Consider the following 21,449-nt stretch of genomic DNA (forward strand, 5'->3'; position numbering starts at 1 on the left):
CCGTTTTTGCGGGGGACTTCTGCTCATCTGTGAAGCAAAGAATGACCACACGATCACTTCATTTGGGACCTTCTACCGCGTGTGACATTATACAATGTGCTCTCATTCAACAAAAGACTCAAGGCCTATTTGAAATTGTATCATTCCTGGTGATGACCATCAAGAAGGAGGCGTAAACGTTTGACTTGATTAATTAAGGTCCCTGTGCTGCACTAAAAAGCCCACGCATACATTTACTGTGTGTGTGTGTGTGTGTGTGTGTGTGTGTGTGTGTGTGTGTGTGTGTGTGTGTGTGTGTGTGTGTGTGTGTGTGTCTCTCAGAATAACACAAATAACACCGCGCGTATTTTATGCACTTCGTCAGTCTAGTAGCTTTTACCCCTTTTTTTCTTGGTGAGGAGAATTTGGTAAATCAACAAGAGTAACGTACCTGAAACGTGTGTAAGGACCTATCTTCTTGTGGATGGCACTGATCTCCACCCATTCACCATCTCACTTGACCACATCCACAATGCCTACACCTTTATCGTGTAAATCAGCTTCGGCATTGGATTCATTACCACGCAATGCAAACGCACGCAGATCGGGAACAGCATTAAATAGGTTACAACAACAAAGGGTTGGAAGTAAGACAGGCATTAATGACTCTGGAGAGATTGGCATTTGGGACGAAAGCGTATCCAGTCTGACACCTGCTTCACCAATCCTACAAACGAAGAACAACTTGCCAAGTAGAAAATTATCAGACAAATTCGCACCAAGGAGAAAGAGAAAAATATCGCAAAAGTCAAACAAGGCCATTGCATCAAACGATCTCCCTTTGGCAAGCTCAGATTTGTACAACGATAATCAAAGGTCCAATTATCGCTCTTCGTTCGATAATCCGTCCTTTCCATCTCGAGATGCATTTAGCGATGGCGAGCAGGAAGGTCTAGGTGGCATTAGCGAAGATGACGATGATTATGATGGCGTTGCAAGACATAGCATACGTGTTGTCGGTGGTGGTGGTGGTGATCAAGGCTTGCCTCGCGTACGTGCTATCAGTCTGTCGCCCAAGAAGTTGTATCAGCCAATCATGATGCCGATCGAAGAACCTGAATATTCAACGCCAGACAAGGATGAATCCCAAATCAGCGAAGCAATGTCACCGATCAGTAACAGTCAAAAAGCTGTAGGAAATGCACCTGCCAGTCCAAGCAAGAGAAGACAGCAGAGCACACCTGCACGTAAACGAATAATTACAAAAGAGATGATCGGCAAGCCAACAAACTTTCAGCATACAGGTCATATTGGCGCTACTTCCTACGGGGGAGCAGTCTCAATGGATGGAGGAGATGCAGAAAGGTTGAGACAACAGTTGTCTGAAGTGGCAGCAGCTTTGCGGTTGGATGATGGCAATGTGAGCTCTAATACGAGCTGCTTACCTTCTCGTGAAGCCAGTAAAGATAGCCGAGCAGGCAGTAGCGGAGGCGAGACTGCTCTTACTGAAGATCTGTCTCCTATGCCAATGCATTCTGTCTCGGGGGACTATTCTTTGCAAGATCAATCTGCGATTAGTGCACCGCAGCTGGATACTTCTACCAAGCAGCAAATTGCTCCAGACCTTGCGCGAGCTGATAGTCAACATTCCACGCAAGAAATAACGAACAAGACCGCTTTGAAGCGTACGACATCAAAGAGGAAGCCCGTGCCGACTCCAAGGAATCTTGCTGATCTGTATGGTGAATTCAGTCAACCAGACAATAATGGGGGCTCAGACAAGGAATTTGCTATCTTACCCGACCACAATCAGCCAACCACACTTCCTACCAGCATTGAAGAAGAGACTGAAAATGGAGAAGGAATTGTTGAACAAGAGAACCAAGTAAACACAAAACCTGTTCCAACCACCATACGTGCAAACGGCAAGCGAATGGTAGAAGGTCCTGCTGGAGACTATATAACGGAAACAGCCAACGTTCGATGGAATAAAGCAATGAACGAGATTACCCTAGCCCTTAAAGATGAAAACAATGATGATGATGGAGAAGAAGAAGATATTCAAACGGGCTTGCAAAGGGCTGATGAAGTATTACGACAATTGAATGCGACTTGATGGGTGTATTGTAAGAGGAAGTGCAAATGACGGTGATAATACAGTGTATAATACTTTGCTCGAAGATGTATAAAATTGCAATTCCTATAGAATCATGCTTATAATATTAATCATTATACTTCAAGTTTTGCATTTTAGTTGATCGCGCACGGGGCACATCATTTAATCTTCTCATCAATCCGCCTCTCATCAAACACGTTTCTTCCTTTTACCGACGATCTCCCTCTTTATCAAAATGACACAAGGCTCTCCTTCACATTCACCAAGCCCATCTCCAGCAAATGGACCTTCCCGCAAGCAATTACGAGTGCTCACATTGAACGTTTGGGGATTAGCATTCTTTAGTAAACTGCGAAACGTTCGAATTCCCGCGATTGCCGCTCGATTGGCCGCGAGTGATTATGATGTTGTGGCACTACAAGAGATTTGGTGTGAAGCGACGGATTGGCGACAACTAAAAGATCGTTGTTCTGTAAAGTTTCCATACAGTAAATTTTTCTATACAGGCGCTTTTGGATCGGGTCTGGCAATTTTGTCAAGATATCCTATCGTGGGAACGCACACACATCCTTATAGTCTTAATGGACAGCCTATCATGGTCCATCATGGAGATTGGATCGTGGCCAAAGCAGCAGGCTGTGCGACGATTGATGTTGATGGTTTAGGGTTGGTGGACTTTTGGGTTACGCATACAGTTGCGGCAAGTGGTGAAGATGGACCGGAATCAAGGCGGGCACACAGAGTGATTCAAGCATACGAATTGGCAAAATATGCACGCAATAGTGCTGCAAAGGGACACCATGTTGTTTGTTTGGGTGATTTCAATAGTACCCCACCTTCTCTTTCCATCGCTGTGTTGCGAGATGTCGGACAATTGAACGATGCATTTCTGCAAACGCATCCTTCTCTGCCACCTCATGCTATCTCACTTCCACGCTCGACCCGTATCCGACCTGATCCTCGCTTGAGCATTGCGGAATTGGGTGTTACGTGTGATAGCCCTCTCAATACGTGGACAGCCGGCAAGAAGTTGGACGAAAGAGCGTTGAAAGGAGCCGGCAAGAGATTGGACTACATCTTATATCGAGGACCGGATGTAGACCATAAGAGCAAATCGCAATTGAACTGTACCGAATGCAAGGTGAACTTTACCGAATTGATTGAAGGACAACAATGCTCTTTTAGTGATCATTTCGGTCTAGAAGCAACATTTGAAATTCTTTCTTCCGGTGAAGTCCACGCAAATCAAAGACCTCCTCTATCGCCTGACTCAGCAAGGGCAAGCTCATCAAGGTTATCCCAGACTTTGACATCATCCTTATCAGCCCTTTCAGCCTCGCTAGCAGCATCTCGTCAATCACAAAGGAATCATGCATTCACCTTTATTGCTTCTGTTATTTTGGCTTTTGCATGTATAATCTTTGCCGGAAGTACAAGGATGGGTCGTGTTGGTTTAGGAGCAATATGGGCATTGTTTACTTTATTGTTCACTTGGCTTGGTACGACTGCTTTGTATAGTGCTCTGATTTGGGGAGAATGGGAAAAGAGAACGCTAAAAACATTTTTGGAATCGATGGAATTGGATCTCATGGCAGAACGAAGGAGACATTCTTCATTTACGGGATCTCCACAAGCTTCCAAAGCGACACTCTCATCAACATCTCAGCACAAGGATTCAAGGCGATCTACTGATAGCACTCAGAGGTTGGTGAATGTTGACTAGGCGAACTCTTTCGGCTTTTTGTATTATATATGTTTATACATTTTTCTTTCGTGAATTGATGAAAATCCAATCGAATCATTCTTTAAGCGGTTCTTAGAATCAAATGTAAACCAGAATCAGATTTGATGACATCACTCATTTCTCCAACTTGAAGACCATAAGTTGCATCTTCAAATGGTTTCTGCATTTGACCACGACCAAAGAAACCTAAATCACCTCCTTTAGCGGCTGAAGAACAATCGGAATGCGTTTTTGCCAATTGACCAAATTGATCTGGAGTAGGCTTTGATCCAAGTGTGTTTGCATGTTCACGTAGGATACCTTCTGCTTCTTCAACGGATCGGGTGATGTTTTTCTGGTTGGATAGAAAAGAAGGCAACAAGCTGTCAGTGATTCTATTCTTAATAAGCGTTTATAGCAACCACTCACCTCTTTCCAACTGCTCGGTCTTCTACTATCACGATGTTTGACAAGCAAATGACTTGCTCTTACCTGACCTTCTGGTACATCACCATTACCGCTACCGTTTGCATGTTGTTGTAAGTAATGAGCACCGGGTAAAGATGTGATTTGTTCTTCTGAGATACCTTCTGGACGTTCCCAAGTTGATGCACCACCTGCCGAATCGTAAAAGTAAGGCAATTGACGTGATTTAGAGAATCTGATTTCCCAAGATGACATTTTGTTTGTTGGTTGTAATGTGATTATAAGTAGATGATGGTTAAGTCAAGAGAAGGGGAGTCGTTGAATGCTCACTAGCGTTCCGCTTTCTGTTGCTCGCACTGGCCAATTGAGTAAATCACCGGCGTGTGTGTGTTGCTTTTCATTACGCGTATGATTCAAAGTGTTACTTTTCTTAACCTTTCTTCCACAAGGGATCATGATTGACATACTTCATAATCATGCCAGTTCATCTACGTTTGAACGATAAAGATACAAGTCGTAATCCATTCATCAATTTTGTAACTGCTCTGCCAGGCTCAAGACATGATGAAGCATTACGTAGATTACAACAATTGTCAGCAATGGTAAAACCATTGATGCAAAAAGAAGGCTTTCATATAAATTCATTGGAAGAATATGAATGGAATCGTGAATTTGCAGGAAGATGTTGGAATAATGGAGAAGTGGTTGAGCTGGTTTTAGTGTCCGCTAATGGAAATTGGATACCATTACAGTATGTCCTTTACGTCTTTTGTCATGAATTGGCTCATATAAGACATATGAATCATATACCAAAGTTACATGGTGCTTTGACCCGACAATTAAAAGAACTTGCACTTGAGAAACAGAGACAAGGTTACTTCGGAGATGGGATGTGGTCTGCTGGAAGACAGCTAGAAGGCGGAGGGTTCGTTTCAGGATTGGGTATGCGACAAGGTCAACAAGATTTACCTGAACATGTTTGTGGAGGAGCATTTAACAAAAGACGTTTGCGAGGCGGTGGCGGTCGTAGAAGAAGGCAAGGGACAGGAAACAGAAAGAGAAAGTTCCAAGGGCCATCACTGCATACTGGAGCTCAAACAGCTCCAAATACCAAAGGAGGAAATCGAAGGACAGAGCTAAATGTTGCCAGTGGCAGTGGAAATAGAGTTGATGGACAGGATTGGATCCCTACAGCTTCTGCGAAAGATTCATCGTATAAACAAGATATGAATAGCACTTTTCGAAAACGAACGCAAAGCAAGGACGCACGAGAAAAGAGAGCGAGTGCTGCTTTGGCCAGATTTGCTGCAGTAAAAGTGAAGCCTGAAACGAGCGATACTATCAAGGTTGAGCAAAGACCGAATCTTTCGAATGACAAGAAAGGTCCTCTTGATGGCATTTTCGGACGAAAGGATGTCAAGGAAGAAGAGTACGATATCTCTGAATCAGAGAGCGAGACAGAAAGCGAAGGTGATGATACAGATTATGTAGGTAACGATCTTCCGGAAGATCAACATTTCACACAAGGATTTGAGGAGAGTTCTGAACAGCGGAAAAGGCGAATGCAACGGTTTCGTGATCGCGAAGAAACGCAGGATGAGGACGAGTGGCGTCATTTGCTGGAAAACAGTAGTCCGGGCTCAGAAATGCAGAGGAAAGGAGAAGTCGACACTGCAAAGGCTATCTCGATTGAAGACGATGATGACGACGATGTCATATTGGTGGAAGAAAGACCGGCGAAACAGCCCAAAACGGAAACCAAACCAGTTTCAGCTCAAACCGATAGGGCCAGTAATAATCACCGAGGTAATGGAAGCTCATCGTCGAATCAACAAAGTGAGGCAGTAACGAGGCCTAGTCCTCTGCCTATTTGGAGTGAGTGCATTTCATGACATTCAAGTTGTTCACCTCTTTACTAACATATCTTCCCTGTCCGACAGCTTGTCTCGTATGTACTCTAGAGAACACAATCCACGACCGTCAATGTGCGGCTTGTGAAACGTCAAGAGATTCCTCTATTTTGGGGACATGATTTATGTATAATATTGTAGCATATTGGATGATGGAATGAATAAGTGTCATTGTATCCCGTAATGAAGTGTATTGTGCCCTACAAACTGTCATAGTAAGGCGCGTATGGTGATAAGGCATAACTTAACCGTCAAGCGCAGCGCCGGTGAAGGCGTTGGGCTGCAATTTGGCTGGACATATGCACTGTATCATTTTATTCATTCATTAGACTTAACAGCATATGGTGGATTGAAGTATACCTTTACACTTCCATATCAACAATTTAGGAGGATGCAATCAACTTGCGAGCATTTCGAGTAAATTCATTTCAGACTTTATGATCAGCATATATTCGATTCAAATCGCAAAGATCGAATGTTGATTTCAAGTCACAATTGAACATAGGCACGCGAGCATACACACACACACACACACACACACACAATTCAACAAACGCTCAGACCTCATCGAATCACCCGATCGAATCAATTAAACACTTCTAAAGAACATTGAGCCCGTCATCATTTACTGTCACTGCAAGTCGTGATCCATATACCCATATTCGACGATCAAACTTTCGCTGCGATGATTTGCAACGCTTAGATTCACGACAAGGATCCGTAATCCGATACATTGGCAACAACAACATCTGCTTGAAATAAATACCCATTCACCAACACACACAACAACATATCACATCATGAGTTACGCACCCAATACACGAAAAAAGAGAGAATGGGGAGGACAACAACACACATCTGGAGTCGGATCGGCGATCAATAAAAAGTCCGCTCTTTCAGCAGCATATGCTGAATTGGGTAAAGAATTAACTTCAGGAAAACTACGTTCGATCGGTACATACACCCTTGGCAGACCGATCGGAGAAGGAACATACGGAAAAGTTCGTTTGGGCACACATCGATTGACGGGAGTACGTGTTGCGATTAAACAAGTTCCAAAAGCACATAGTTCAACTTTAACAAGAGAAATTCATCATCATAGAAGATTGCATCATCCTAATATTATGCAACTTTATGAAGTCTTGGCTTCGGAATCGTACATTTGGATGGTAACGGAATTATGCGCAGGTGGAGAATTGTACGATTACCTTGTAGAGCGTGGTACAATGCCAGAGCCGGAAGCAAGACGGATTTTTGGACAATTGTGTATGGCCGTTGCATATATACATGATCGCGGTATCGTTCATCGGGACCTGAAACTGGAGAATGTCTTATTGGATGAGAGGTGTAATGTCAAATTGGGAGATTTTGGCTTTACAAGAGAATTTGAAGGTAAAAAGTTGATGGAAACTTTTTGCGGTACTACTGGTTATGCGGCACCAGAAATGCTGGCAGGTAGACGATATACGGGAGAGGAAGTGGATGTATGGTCGCTTGGGATTATTCTCTATGCCCTGGTTTGCGGTGCTTTGCCATTCGATGACGATGATGATAGTGTGATGAAAGACAAAATCCTCAAAGGAGATTTCGAATTGCCGGATGTTTTATCAGAAGAGTGTTTGGATCTTATTACAAAGATCCTACAACAAGATCCTACCGCTAGACCGACGATCAAAGATATTCTTCGACATCCTTGGTTCACCAAGTCAATGGCGCCTATGCAGATGGAGACAGTCAATGAAGACGTACACGATGTTCAGCCCTTGGAGAGCGTTGCAGAGTCATCCGCCTCAGATAGTCGTTTCTTGACAGCCAAATCAGGCATGCTTGCTTCATCGCCGAACGAAATAGAAGACGATCAAGTCAAGAAGGAGAAAGAGAGGACGGAAGATCGAATGCATAAAGTTTCTTCTTCAGGCTTATCCGACACCAGCTTCTTTTCAGCACAAAGCAAGAGTGATAGTGAATCAAGCGATAAACAGTCCAATCATACGCAGACCACAGGTCCGACAAGTGACGGAGGTGATGAAGAAGTCAAAGAAGCAATGAGACTAGCTGAAGAATTAAAGCCCACGTCTGCACCTTTATCCCTAAAGCATAGGAATGAATCACAAACCACCATCAAACGGCAAGCATCTGCTAGCAGTGATGCTTCTCGTATTGCTACTGGCACCTCATCCAAATCCAATTCAGCTCCATTACCAACACATTCTGAAAGCAGTGAAGCAAGTGGGAATACCACCGAAGATACTTTCACACCAATGATGGCTTTCTCCTCTCCATTAGAGAAAAGACCATCTCAAAGCTCATCTCGAGGTGGTCATCACCGTACTCCTTCACGCACGAAACGGAGATCGTCCGGAGGTCTGTCTGATCATCATCCTCCCAGCCTGGATTTGAAGCCGGTGGACTATATTGCACTGTTGGAGCTTTCGACACCTGCGATATTTTCTACCATTTTAGAGCAAAATTTGTTGCATCAATTGAGCGGACTAGGAATGGATGTTGGACAGATCGTGCATAGCGTAGTGAATGAAGCATGTGATGCAAGTGGAGCAATGTGGTGGATATTGAAGAAGAAAGCAGAGGAAAAGTTACAACAAGAACACGATCAAGGTTTATCACCTTATATGGCAACATACACTTTAGCACATGCACCAATCTCGGCAACAACTTCTGCAACGGCAAATGAAAGCAATCGACCACGAAATGATTCCAACGTATCTGACCATCGATATACAGATAGATCTACAGCAGCAGCAAAGACATCCCCGCTTATACCACCGCGTGATCTCGTTCGACCAACAGCGGTAAAGCCGGTTCTAGGATCTGTGAATACCGATCCAGGCTTTATTAAAACTTTTGATATTCCTCAACGTGAATCGAGCAATCTGCTATCCGATGGACCTCTGTCTGATATCACACATGGTCCGGTAGCAAGCCAGCACACGAATTCGGCTCTAAGACAGTCTCGTATATCGCCACAACGTAATCGAGCAAGTTCATTCAGCGCACGGCTAACGCAGGTATTAGCAGGCAAAGACAAAGAGTTGAGGAATGAGAATGGTGAATCTTCCATCATGATTGGAAATGAACAAATTCCAATCGAAGAACGTTCAAAGAGTCCAGTCATGCCAGGCTTCTTCTCCAAGAAATCAGAAAGGAATTCGCCCAGTCCTGCATCAACGCCAAAAGCTGATAAGAAAAAGGATATCAAATCACCTTTACGACCAGAACCGACTGCGTCTGTTTCATCTCTTACAAAGAGCGAAGGCAAACGATCCGAATCGCGCGAAGGTGACCGAAGCTCTCCTGGAGGATCACCTATGCGTAAAGGCAAAGGAAAGGCTGAAAATTTGACCAATAAAAGTGATTTGAAAGCAACGAAATCGTTTGAAACATTTTCTACCGTCTCTTCCAATTCTCACACTGATGGCACACATGAAGGTTCAACGAAGAGTAAAGGTCCTAAATCTTCCTTTTTGCACACTGTTAGGAATTGGCTAGGAACGGAAGATAAAAGTGGCAATGGGAGTAGCAGTCGTATTGGGACGACGAAAAAGAAGAAGAAACGACAGCAACAACAGCTACAGCAGCAGCAATTGCAGCTGTCAACAAAAGGCTTAGCTTCCGGCTCACAACGCCAAATGCATTCACCTGTCAATGTCAAACGCTTGTCATCCACACAAGGGGGCTTAAGACCAGCAAGTCCAGCTATGATGAGAAATGGAAGTCTGCGAAGACAGGCTCCTCCTGTTGCCTACCAATCATCAAGTGTCGCACGCTCTCCTCGATTGAGTCAACGTGGATCTATAAGCCGTCGTAGTTCCTCGGGAAGTGTACAGTATGCAACAATCACGCAGAGACCGTTGAATCCGCGAAGGCCAAGTGCTGGTAGCATCACCCCCACAACGGTTGGACCTGGAGTTGAAGATTTCTTACTTCCAATCCGCCACAGTCGTCCTTCTAGCGCACAGTCTCATACTAGGCCTCTTGGATCCATGCATGCCAAGAGTGGCTCGACCGGCAGTTCCAATTCGTTTGCACGCATGCAATCCCATGGCAGCGGTTACAGTGGAAGTCTACGTGGCATTCATGCTCGTAGACCCAGCGTTGACGGTGGCACAACTGTTCGTCGGCATAGACATTATACACATCACACTCGTTCTGATTCTATGACTAGGTCAAGGCCTTCAACGCCGAATAGAAATTCAATCATAGAAGATGTTTCGATGGATACAATCACTCCACGTAGATCACTCGATTTTGACGTAGGACGTGCATCACCTTTGCATACACCCAGAGCTAGTCAAACCGTTTTCGTTGCCCATCGATCTCGTACGCCCTATAAGCCACCATCTGCGAATCCTTCTTTGCATCATCATGAAGAACGTGATCAAGGACATCATTCGCAAAATATTTCGCAAGGACGTTTGTTCTATCATGGCTTTCAACCTCCGACTGCATTTGGTACTTGGCGTCGAAGCTGGGGTAAACCGCCACCATCTTGGGCTGGACCGGTTGATCAGCAGTCTTCAATCGAAGAGAAGAAATCGGATGCAATCAATTCAGTCAGCTCTGATGAGAACCCTATAGATGCGAAATCAAAACCTGCCTTACGAGATGTGTTTGCCAATCGTGAATCTGACGATGATTGGGAAGATGAAGATGATGAACCAACGTATGCTGGAGGATTAGGGCAGCTAGCTTCTAGCTCTTGGGTTCCCGATCCGTCCATGTCCAGCATGAGCTCATACGCTCAACAGCCCAGCACACCGATCTCGAAGCGTTCTGAAGGAATGCCAAACAATCTGTTGAGCTCTGGTCGATATGCTGGTGTGAGGAACATATTCCAACCTCCAAGTTTAGGACGAGATACAATGCCTCGAACGTGGGTTATGTCAGGCAATGAAGATACCAAAGAGAACGAAACCGGTGGAAGCACATTGCCAGCATCTGATGCCAATGGCAAAGACACAATTTCTTCTTCACCGATCCGAAGGCCGATAAATTTGATGAACACAAATGCAAACAATACCGCCAACCCAAGCACTAATACAAACACATCATCTACTACAGCAAGCAGTGAAGCCAACAAAGACAATGCTATCGCAACAGCTTCATTGGGCAATACTGCTTCGCGTGTTCGATCTGCTGCACCGACATTCAAAGGACCTGTAACGATTGAAGAGGAGGAAGAGGATGAATGATGTAATGCTGACGAAAATGTACTTTTATTTGCACTTTTTACCACAAGCTTTCTTTATGCTTTGGAAATCTTTACTCTTTTTTCTTATCGTACATGTACCTCTGCTTCTTTTTTCGTTTCAAGTATACCACTATCTTTATGCACAACCTTTTTTGTTTACGATACAGTTGCTATAATATACCTAGCTTTTTTGCATTGAATCCGAAACTGATTTATGATACATGAGAGTTACACACGCTTCTTCAAATCTAAACCTGCCAATCGCCAGCGTAGTATCGTCAAACAAAGGGCGGCGATCATGCTGATTGCTCCCATTACGCCTAATGGCAACAAATAAGGTTTCGTGCCCAGTCCTGCTCCACGTCCATATGTTTCCGCCGCCTTTCTTGCCTCTTCTGCCGCTCTTGCTCCGCCACTTGAGACGTCCAATAGGTAGCCTGCAATCGCAGGACCTAAAGCAGATCCAAGACTTCTTGACATAGTTACCATTGCCATTGTGACAGACATTGCCGAGACGCCATACAGAGAAGAAAGAACGGGAGGTTGAAGGCTTAACAAAGCACCACTTGCTGCTCCATTGATCAACAAGAAGCAAATCAAAGGAGCCAACAATCCACCGGAAGCCATCCAAATTGATAAAATTGAAATTGCCATCAATAACATTGCTAAACATAAACTTGTCAATGGACCAACCCTTCCATCAGCCAAAAAGCCAAAGAAGATACGACCGACAGCTGATGCTAAGTTGAAACCGGCCACAAGCCAAGCGCCCGTTTCTGCAGACATTCCGGCTGCGACGGCATAAGAAGGTAGGAAGAAAGCTGGCACGAAAAGACTGAAAGTCATTAATGCAGTTGCAAGGATCAACAAATTGAAGTTGAGATCTTTGAAGTACGTCAATCGAAAAGAAGCAACGGGTACTTCTTTATTTGAACGAAGGGTGAAGCTTGCCGGAATCAGTAAGCCCAGTGCAATCCCGCCATAGATACGTACCGCCACTTCCAAGCCTACGATCGTGATCAGCCGAGAGAGTATGATTGAGAAAACGGCTCCTCCAACGCCAGAGCCTGCGTAGACGATTCCGACTGCCACTCCTCGTTTGCGTACGAAGTATTGACCAGCTAGACTGTTACAGCTCCAGAAAGTGAGCGCATAACCCATCCCGAACAAGCTTTGAGCTAAGAACAGATATACGACCGGTTTATCAAACGTGAAGGAAGTTGCCAAATATCCAAAACCGGTACACAAAGCTCCCAACAAAGCAATCGTTCTGTTTGATGTCAATTTGATGGAAGCCGTAACTGGAATAGCTAGAAGGGGCATGAATACCACAGTTGTGCTGGATACCCAACCTAAAGTAGAAGATGATGCATAATTCCTTCGAAGCAATTCTGATTGCATCACTCCGAAACTATAAACGAGTCCTAATACGACAAAGAATATTGTCGTACTACCTGCTACTACTATCCAACCCCATAATCCACCTTCGCTCGTGACGGGATCTGCAAGTTCTGCTGGCGATTGATTTTCGGCGATTTCATCGCCGTCGTTAGCTGGTTGATTGAGAGCATATAGTCGGATAGTATCATCTTCCGGGGTTCCTTGTTGTGCTGTCAGAGAGCGGGTTTTGTTCCTTTTGACAGAGGAGAATTCTGAGCGACCAGTGCCATCGTGAAGTCTATTCGCCAAGCCAAGATCGAATGTTGACATCTTTGTACAATGTGGATTATGATCAAGTTGTACCAACTTTTGGAAGGTTGACTTCCAGCCGGTTTCCCCCACCATTGGCCCGTCGTCGTACGAAAGTCTAAATGTTCCCCGCGTTAAGGTTGTTTTTAACTCCGCACAGCTCCTATCAAAGCGGAAGAAAACGTATACGAGAGACAGGCACGCGTAACAGTCGCGTTTAAAGCGTGCCTACATCAATTTAATAGCTCTATTTGTGGACATTTATTTTTCCGGCACTTATGCTCTGAAGGACATGTCTCAATTCATTAGCAACATTTGATAAAGTCACACACCAACGTCCATTCCAATGTGATTTAAATGTCATCTTTACGCTAAAAAGGCAAATATTTATTCGCAAATCTCTTTTGAATTGCTAATTGGCGCTAGATATGGGAACAATGCATGCAATATGCAAATGTTGACCGAAATGTGTTGACTTGCTTTACGATAGAGTGGGTCATTTTAATCTATTCGGCTCCTGGTATTGATTTGCATACCAATCTTGTGGTGAACAACAACTGAGCTGATTTTCGGAAATGCATGACCTGAAACGTCGTGTTGCCCTATCTGTCTTTGTCGATCAATGTGTAAGAAAGGCCGTCCTTTCTCCCCCTTAAACCCCGCCGCCGGACTGTATAATTGTATTGAAAATGGAAAATCCTCAATTAGCGCTAATTTAATTTGATCTCCGACTAAAATATAAAAATCAAAAGCAGCATGACTACAAAAGAAAAAGTGGCTTGCTTTTAAAGGACGGAAATGGGATGTAGGTTTGCCTGTGCGTTGCGTGCAGTAATAGTACGCGGCGCGCTCTATTAGCTCCCGCATGTCAAACACGGTACCTGTTTGGCGAAACAAATATTAATCAAGGCACTATTAAACGCTGCATGCATACACACATTTCTGTAAATAGGTCTGTTGTGTTTTGTTTCTCTGGCTTTTTGCCTGAATGCTTTCAATTTGGCGTAAAAGTGTCAAAATAGAATAGCTAGAAGAGTGTTGTGCATATGCTCACCAGAAATTACAACTTGATCTTTCTTTTTGTCTTTTTAATGATTGCAATAATACACATTCAATTACAACAACAGCGGAAATATGCACAAATGCAGATCTTTGAGAGGATGCATTACGTCTGTTGTTCGAGCTATAATGCATTCGACAATTGTCCTTTTCTGCCACGATATGTAAGTTGACTTTAATGTTAGACAGGTGAGAGAAGTCCGAAAGTAGAAGACCGAGTTGGAGTATATCGGAGGTAATCTACAGAGATCACCACCTCTTATCATCAATCATCATCATCATTTAATATTCACCTATCATTGCTATCGGAATCTTCATTTGCTTGCTTGTTCATTTGCTCGTACTCGACAACCGCTATCAGCACAAAAAATATCACCTATCAACAATCCATCTTATCTTGGTAAAGCCATTACAACAAAGGGACATCGAGCACAAATGTCGTTGTAAAGCTGTCAAGCTTACAACATTGGTACAGCCATGTTTCTCAACTATCAACCGCACATATACGAACGCGACAGAAGGAAAGAAAGGGAAGAAAGGAGTGCAAAATTAGAGGCAATCTTGGATAACAGTTCTATTTCTTCGCCTAATCGAAATCGTCGTCAGTCTGTTGATTCAGCTGCAACTTCGAATGACTCCGTTTCCAGACATTCCATTTCGCGTAACAGCGATAGAAGATCTTCTTTGACGCCTACTTCTCTGGCAAACCCTTCGGAGTATGCGTCAAACAAGCATGATGTTTCAGTGACCGATCTACCAAGTCCTTCGCCCTCGACCAATTCTGGTGGTCTTTTACAATTGTTTCATCTACGGAGAAACAAATCTTCCGGTCAAGATAGATCATTACAAAACAAATCGAACTCTGTCAATGTATCTGGAAATGCAAGTTCAAGACCATCTCGTAGCAATGAAAGAAGACCAACCTCTTCCAACAAGAAGGAACGTACAGGCCAATCTGCTACAAGATGGGGCAGCCGTGATGCGATGGTACAGACTCATTCTCCGTCAAGGAATGACAACAATTCAACGATTGATGAAGACTACGTGAAGCTGTCGGAATATGAGCAATCACCATCACCTTCTACTTCATCTTCGCTTTCACACTTTGGCTTTACCAAAAAAGCCCAAAGACCAAAAATCAACAAGAGACCTTCCACTGCGAGCGACCGTACTTCTCTTCGGACTGAGAAAGGTATGTTCCAACGTGTCAGTGCCTCAAGAAGCGAACAAGATTTGCACAATCCTACATCTGGCGAAGCAGGAAGAGCAGATCTTTCGTTCAATTTTGATGATCAAGATTCACAAGAGATCCTTACGTCGTACGAGCCAGTCTGCGATGAGAGAGGTATTAGTGGATTACGTATCTCGATCAGCTCTGAAGCTACGACTACGGATAATCATGGTTTCGATTCTACGGCCGATCTATCTGAATATTCATTACCTGTTCGTCTTGGCGTGATTTCTGCAAGCGCATACATACAAGGCGAATGTCCAGACTTACTTCCAGCTTCAGCACGATCTTCTTTGGATTTGTTCAATTTCAAACGATCCAAGTCCCCTTCTCATCATTCAAATTCTGCTTCAGCACACGGTGAACATCAATACGTGGAAGGATATTATCTCTGTACGCCTCCGCCTCGAAGAGCTCGTAAGAAAACGGTCAAAAGAGCGAATACAGGTACGTTTGCTACCAGTCCATCCAGTCCAACGCAACCACGGCTGGTCAGGCAAAGGACTATTTCTAGCTCTCAATCTATATCAAGTCAAAGTATGGTCGTTTCGCCCATAGTTGCATCACCATCTCTCGGAGTTCATCGAAATGGGCCTTTCATGATTGCTCAAAATATGCCAACAAGTACAGAGAAATCTAGCGTTGCTACACCTGCTATTACGAATCAAGTCGACGAGCGTCAAAGATGGCGATTGGAAGACTATTTCGACGTTGAAAGCAATCGGAGGCCGGGCAAATTTGGGTTCAATCAAAGCAAAAGGCATGCTTATCCTGCTGAAGAGGCACCATATTCATTCGCTTATGGGAACAGCACAATTCTTGCGGAGAATCTATTACATGCACATACAGAAAAGACTTTCGGAGAATTCTACCTCTCATCAGATCGACCGCCAAAGAGGGTTCTGGATATCGGCTGCGGCGATGGCCAATGGATCGTAGACATGACGCAGAAATGGCCAGAGGCAGAATTTATCGGCATGGATCTCGTTCCGATACAGACACCCGTGAAACTTTTAGAGAAAGACGTTCAAAAGCGTGTTTCTTGGGTTGTGGGCAATGCACTTCAAGGTCTACCTTTTCCGGATCAATGCTTTGATTTGGTTCATATACGTTTTCTCAATTACGGTATCCCAAAGCAAAAGTGGCCAGGTTTATTGGAAGAGGTGAATCGAGTCTTGAGTCCAGCAGGTGAGCTGTGCATTTTGGAAACTGATGTCAACTTCCTTGGATCGGCTAAACGTATCTTGAAAAGTGATCTCGCAAATCTTGAATCGCAAAATGGCGTCACAAGCTTTTCTCTCGTGGATGCCGAACCACACACGCATCGTAAACGAGACCAACGCAACTCTGCACTCGAAGCAGTCTGGCAAAGAACGCTGGAGCGGAATGGTATCGGATCGAATCCTTCTTCCTTCCTACCGGGACTTTTGGCAAGTGTGAAGGACGTAAAGAAGATCAATCATTTTGGCCCAAAACATATGCCGATTTTGGCACGGTCGTACTCGAAGAAATCGAAAAAGGAGACACAAAGTGGTTACTTCAATGACCCACCTCGGTCCTCAAATCTGGATGCTACTCCAAATATCAATGTTGAGACAAAAGATTCTTCAATTGACCTGGATGTGTGGAGAGCGGTCGTCTTGGCAGCGGAAACCGATAGAATTGCTGATGCAAAGCTTACTCTTTGGCATGAGGCGAACACGCTGCGTAAACAAGAGGCACGCAGAAAAGATGAAGAGGCTATCCTTCAAGAAACTAGGACGAGCTTCGCTTCTTCAACGTCACCCCTAATGAGCAATCTTTCTTCAAATCCATTAGAGCAAAACAAGCAAGTCGAGTCTCACCTATCACCTGATTTGAGCAAATCTTTCCAATCTGATGCTTCTGTGGATATGGTTGCAAAGACTGTATCAGAAAGGTGGAGAGATTATGCTCACTTTGAATCAGAAATAGACCAATGGCAAGCGGAGATGCATGCGAAATCGGATATTGAGCACGTTTTGAAAGTTCAAATCCCTTGGTCAAAAGCGGCAGAGAATTTTGACGGTTGGCATTTGCCCGAAAGACATCCACACAAAAGTGATTATCAACAATCGACATTGCAAGAAGGGGAGGAAGAGCTCTCTAAAGACTTCTTCTTTAACGCAGTTGAGAGTGTGGCAGGAAGTGAAGGCAATAACAGTCCATCTCCATTGACAAGTGATTCTCCATCACATGTCCTCTCTGAATCATCTTCAGAGCGCTCTTCTGATCCAACTTCACCTATTGACGGTGTTGCTTGGCAACCGCCTAGAAGTTTTGCTAGCGATATCGAGCGAGAGCTAGCTCTGGAAGAGCATGATTCAATTCGTCCGGCAAATGTATTAGCGCAATCTGAACAGCAGGAAAAGAGGATAATGCCTGTGATTGTTGCCAATGATATCGAAACTCCGATTCTCGACACTCCAACCATCGGTTCACAGTCATCCACACGATTTGCATCCATTTTAGGAATCAAGACTGTCCTTCTGATTTCTGTTCGCAAAGATGATGGTGGAGGCTTGCATATGGTTTCGTCATTTTAATCTTTATTTCTACTCTCTCATCTATTCTTACGTTCTTATCTCTTACTATGCATACCCTGTATTAAATACTCTCTTGTACATTATTGAGATCTGACTATATTACACTTTTGCTCATACAACCCGATTGCAAATCATTGTGCTGATGGAGTTGAATTTGCATCAGATTGGAGAGTCTCACCTTGCTCTCGCAAAAGTTGTTTCTCTCTCGCTTCTTTGGCTTCCTTGATGAGACGTTTTACTTCTTCTTGTACCCGAGGATCACGAGAACGTTCGCGAACGATTTCCAAACCCGGTAAGCTACCTTGAACAGTGCCAAATAGAGCATCACGAATTCGTAAAAGGCGTTGATCGCTGCTATGGTTTGGAGCTTCTCCGTATCTATTACGTGATCCCAAAGAAGTTCTCCTAACAGCTTCTGCGATGTATTGCTTCATAGCTTGTGTATCGTTTGGATCGGGAAGTGGGCCACTTGGCGGACTTATGGGTATGGTTTCATTTGATGAATTATACGCCATATATTCTCCTGAATCAAATGGAGAAACGAGATCTCTACTTTCAGATAATGTTCTTTTTTCTTCACGATGAGCAAAGAGTGCTGGTCCACTTCGCATTGAAAGTGATTCTATTGCGTTCTCTCTATCTTTGAGTATGAATAAATTGGCACGAACGATCCAATCAATTTCTTCATCGAAAGAACGTAAGATGATATCTTCTTCTTCAAAATCTCGTATTTCTTCATCTGAAATTAATCCAATCTTTGTTTGTCCTGTCATTGTCGGCCTTGAAGGATAAAAGTGTCGTGAAGTATGATAAAGATCGATTGCATGACGTAGCTTTGCATCATGTTTAGCTTGAACTTTTCGTTTTCCCTTTTCTGTAATACCTCTTGCTTGGACTGCTGATGATGAAGAGAAGCAGCGAATTAGGTTGGATGTTGATTGAACGGTGCTGGTAGTGTTGCCCGCTCTGGTTTGTGTCACCAAGGATGACACATTCCTAGGCAAATTGTAGCAATTTCGTAGTGCAGCCATTATTTTTAAGTGATGGTGATGATGTCAATTTTACACAATCTTCTTGATCAAGAAAAATCCCGGATAGCGTGAGAGGATCTTCACGTGCAAAAAAGGGCGTTTAAAGCGCGGAGCTTTCACTCTGGCCCTGGACCACACAGTTTATTGTGTGCACTGCATTAGATTGGTTCGCACGTACCTCTTTCACTTGCAATTCTAACCATTCAACTTCCATTCCTTATCATCATCCTTGTACCATCGATTGGATAGCAAGGAGAACATTCTCGTCACAATGTCGAATGCTGGAGGATATGAGATGAATAAAGGTAGTCAAAGCATTCCTGCTTCTGGCGCTACTGCCTCCTCCTCTAGCAAAACGATTGATTTCTCTACTTCACTGGCAACATGGAGAGAGATCGCTTTGCCTACCATTCAGACAAATTTGGAACAACTATGTCCATCGCTCATTGAATCACAAAAAGATGCATTGCTATCGCGAAAAAAGCTAGCAGAACAAACGAGAGAATTCAAGAAGCTCTCTAGCGATTCTCAACCTGAAGCAATCAAACCACTTCTGAAAGCATATCAATCTGAAATTGATAGTTTGACCAAACGTGCAAAAGCGGCAGAGAATGCTGTCTTGAGCGTCAAAGATCGATTACAAGGTGCTAGCGATCCATATCCGATCTTTGAGCTTGTATTGGAGCAAACGGCTGTTATGGGTGACATTGACGCTTTGAAAGAGCAATTGAAAGACCTTCAATCTACCAATGCAAGTCTGGAATCGCAGGTCGCTTCTGTACCATCTTTGGAAGCAGAAAAGAACCGTCTCACTAATCGGGTTGCTCAATTGGAGTCCACGACTTCAGAGTCTAGGAAAAACGTAGAGGCAGAATTATCGGCGAAGTGGGATGAGAGGATAAGAAACCATAAAGCCAGGGAAGAGAACTTATCTAAATCTGTGGAAACGCTGCAAAGTCAATTGAAGGAGCTCAGAACCAATTATGCCAAAGTCACTGAAAGACTACTGCATCACGGTGAAGAGATCGAAAGAGAACAAACGAATGGAAAGATTGAAGAAATGGAAATGATAAGCGAAGAATTGACGAGAAGCAATGAACGTGCGGCAGCAATGGAAAGACGCAATGAACAATTACGACAGGAGATTGAACGATTGAAAAGCGGATCAGGTGCAGATGAACAAGTGGCAGAGCTGGAACAACGCGCTTTCGATGCGGAAGAAGAGACGAGAAAGCTGAGTAAGCTTCTTGATGATGAACACAAAAAGAAGGCAGAAGAGGATCTAGCAAAGGACGCAAAAGTGCGCGAGCTACAGACTCAAGTACGGGAGCGAGAGCGTGAAGTTGAGGGATTGCGAGAGAGACTACACTCCATGTCTGACTACGATGAGATCAAACGTGAGATTGAAATTTTCAAATACGTCGAATTCTCTGATCAACAATTAGAGGGTGATGAAGCAAACGGACATGCCAATGGATCATCATCTTCAGCTGCAAAGCCATTGGAGGCCCTTTTGATCGAAAAGAATCGACAATTGCAAGATGAAGTGACAAGTATACGAGTTGCCAATACCGAAATGACCAGCACATCCAATCAGCTCAAGCAAGACTTGGAGATTGCACAAAAGGAGGCAAACAGACTGAAGAAGCTCAACGAACGACTAGAGGATGATTTGGTGAACGTAAACTCTGGTCAATCCTCCACACGCTCCGCCAAAGAAAAGAGCAATCCCAGCATGAGTGCTGAAGAAGCATTGGCAGAGATGGACAAAATCGGTAAAGATGCTTCAATGCCAAGAGGCGTCGGTGCAGAGTCTCAAGCAACAGGAAACAAAGCAGTTGATTCAACGCCAGCGGATAGCACAAACATTACACGTTCCACAACTCCGAACCAATCCAATACGAATGCAGCATCAACATCCTCTTCGAGCATCTTACCCATCATCACCAGCCAACGTGATCGATTCCGTGCACGAAATGCTGAGCTTGAGGAAGAGCTTCGCAAGCAATTTGCCACAATTACCGAATTACGAAATGAAGTGAAAACGTTGCAATCTGACAATCTGGGCTTGTACGAAAAAGTTCGTTATTTGCAAGCTTATCATGCTTCAAGTTCGCTAGGCAATGCCAATGGATCTTCCAGCGCTACAAATCCTTCACGAATGGTGAATATGGTTACCGCTCGAAGCGATTATGGCGGAAGTGGACATGCTTATCCGCCTACAATAGGTGAAGATAAATATCGCGAAAAATATGAAGCCTCAATGAATCCGTTTGAGCAATTCAGGGGCAGAGAACAATCTCGCGCTTTGAGTTCGCTTAATCCGTTGGAAAGACTTTTGCATATGGTTACCCGTCAAGTTTTAGGTCACAGAAGGATGAGAATATTTTTCGTAGCTTATGCTTTATGTTTGCATCTTTTGGTCTTTGCAATGATCTTTGAAGTTGAATTCGGCACTGGAAGCAATATTCCGATTGATACGAGAGGCACATCTCCCGTCACTCGTTAGTAT

At 43.9% G+C, this 21,449-nt stretch overlaps 8 protein-coding genes across 8 annotated transcripts; 5 read left to right on the forward strand and 3 right to left on the reverse strand.

Annotated features, from left to right (window-relative positions):
* Window positions 1–439: 439 nt before the first annotated feature.
* On the forward strand, window positions 440–2,193 carry FA14DRAFT_162376 (uncharacterized protein). The gene has a single exon (XM_025499573.1). The coding sequence runs from the start codon at window positions 512–514 to the stop codon at window positions 2,093–2,095; it is 1,584 nt and encodes a 527-aa protein (XP_025352429.1). The 5' UTR covers window positions 440–511; the 3' UTR covers window positions 2,096–2,193.
* Window positions 2,194–2,330: 137 nt separating this feature from the next.
* FA14DRAFT_169034 (DNase I-like protein) lies at window positions 2,331–3,818 on the forward strand (the record flags this gene model as incomplete). The annotated part of the gene is made up of 1 exon (XM_025500181.1): window positions 2,331–3,818. The coding sequence occupies one exon, from the start codon at window positions 2,331–2,333 to the stop codon at window positions 3,816–3,818; it is 1,488 nt and encodes a 495-aa protein (XP_025352430.1).
* FA14DRAFT_138765 (rotamase-domain-containing protein) lies at window positions 3,522–4,506 on the reverse strand. Its single transcript, XM_025497067.1, has 2 exons — window positions 4,248–4,506; window positions 3,522–4,173 (listed from the first exon to the last, which is right to left on the reverse strand). Exons 1-2 carry the CDS (start codon window positions 4,497–4,499, stop codon window positions 3,901–3,903), a joined length of 525 nt encoding a protein of 174 aa, XP_025352431.1. The 5' UTR covers window positions 4,500–4,506; the 3' UTR covers window positions 3,522–3,900.
* A 183-nt stretch (window positions 4,507–4,689) lies between these two features.
* FA14DRAFT_162377 (WLM-domain-containing protein) lies at window positions 4,690–6,297 on the forward strand. The gene has a single exon (XM_025499574.1). The coding sequence runs from the start codon at window positions 4,721–4,723 to the stop codon at window positions 6,134–6,136; it is 1,416 nt and encodes a 471-aa protein (XP_025352432.1). The 5' UTR covers window positions 4,690–4,720; the 3' UTR covers window positions 6,137–6,297.
* A 657-nt stretch (window positions 6,298–6,954) lies between these two features.
* FA14DRAFT_127348 (Pkinase-domain-containing protein) lies at window positions 6,955–8,745 on the forward strand (the record flags this gene model as incomplete). The annotated part of the gene is made up of 2 exons (XM_025496792.1): window positions 6,955–8,016; window positions 8,224–8,745. Coding segments are annotated over 2 exons (1,584 nt in total), but the record flags the coding sequence as incomplete, so codon positions are not given.
* Window positions 8,746–11,475: 2,730 nt separating this feature from the next.
* Window positions 11,476–13,255, reverse strand: FA14DRAFT_162378 (MFS general substrate transporter). The gene has a single exon (XM_025499575.1). The coding sequence runs from the start codon at window positions 13,071–13,073 to the stop codon at window positions 11,592–11,594; it is 1,482 nt and encodes a 493-aa protein (XP_025352434.1). The 5' UTR covers window positions 13,074–13,255; the 3' UTR covers window positions 11,476–11,591.
* Window positions 13,256–16,229: 2,974 nt separating this feature from the next.
* FA14DRAFT_112382 (S-adenosyl-L-methionine-dependent methyltransferase) lies at window positions 16,230–16,559 on the forward strand (the record flags this gene model as incomplete). Its single annotated transcript, XM_025495977.1, has 1 exon — window positions 16,230–16,559. A coding segment is annotated over one exon (330 nt), but the record flags the coding sequence as incomplete, so codon positions are not given.
* Window positions 16,560–17,972: 1,413 nt separating this feature from the next.
* Window positions 17,973–19,020, reverse strand: FA14DRAFT_85173 (uncharacterized protein). Its single transcript, XM_025502989.1, has one exon. The coding sequence runs from the start codon at window positions 18,935–18,937 to the stop codon at window positions 18,038–18,040; it is 900 nt and encodes a 299-aa protein (XP_025352436.1). The 5' UTR covers window positions 18,938–19,020; the 3' UTR covers window positions 17,973–18,037.
* Window positions 19,021–21,449: the final 2,429 nt, after the last annotated feature.

This window comes from Meira miltonrushii (assembly GCF_003144205.1).
Source record: "Meira miltonrushii strain MCA 3882 unplaced genomic scaffold FA14scaffold_5, whole genome shotgun sequence".
Classification (NCBI taxonomy): domain Eukaryota; kingdom Fungi; phylum Basidiomycota; class Exobasidiomycetes; order Exobasidiales; family Brachybasidiaceae; genus Meira; species Meira miltonrushii.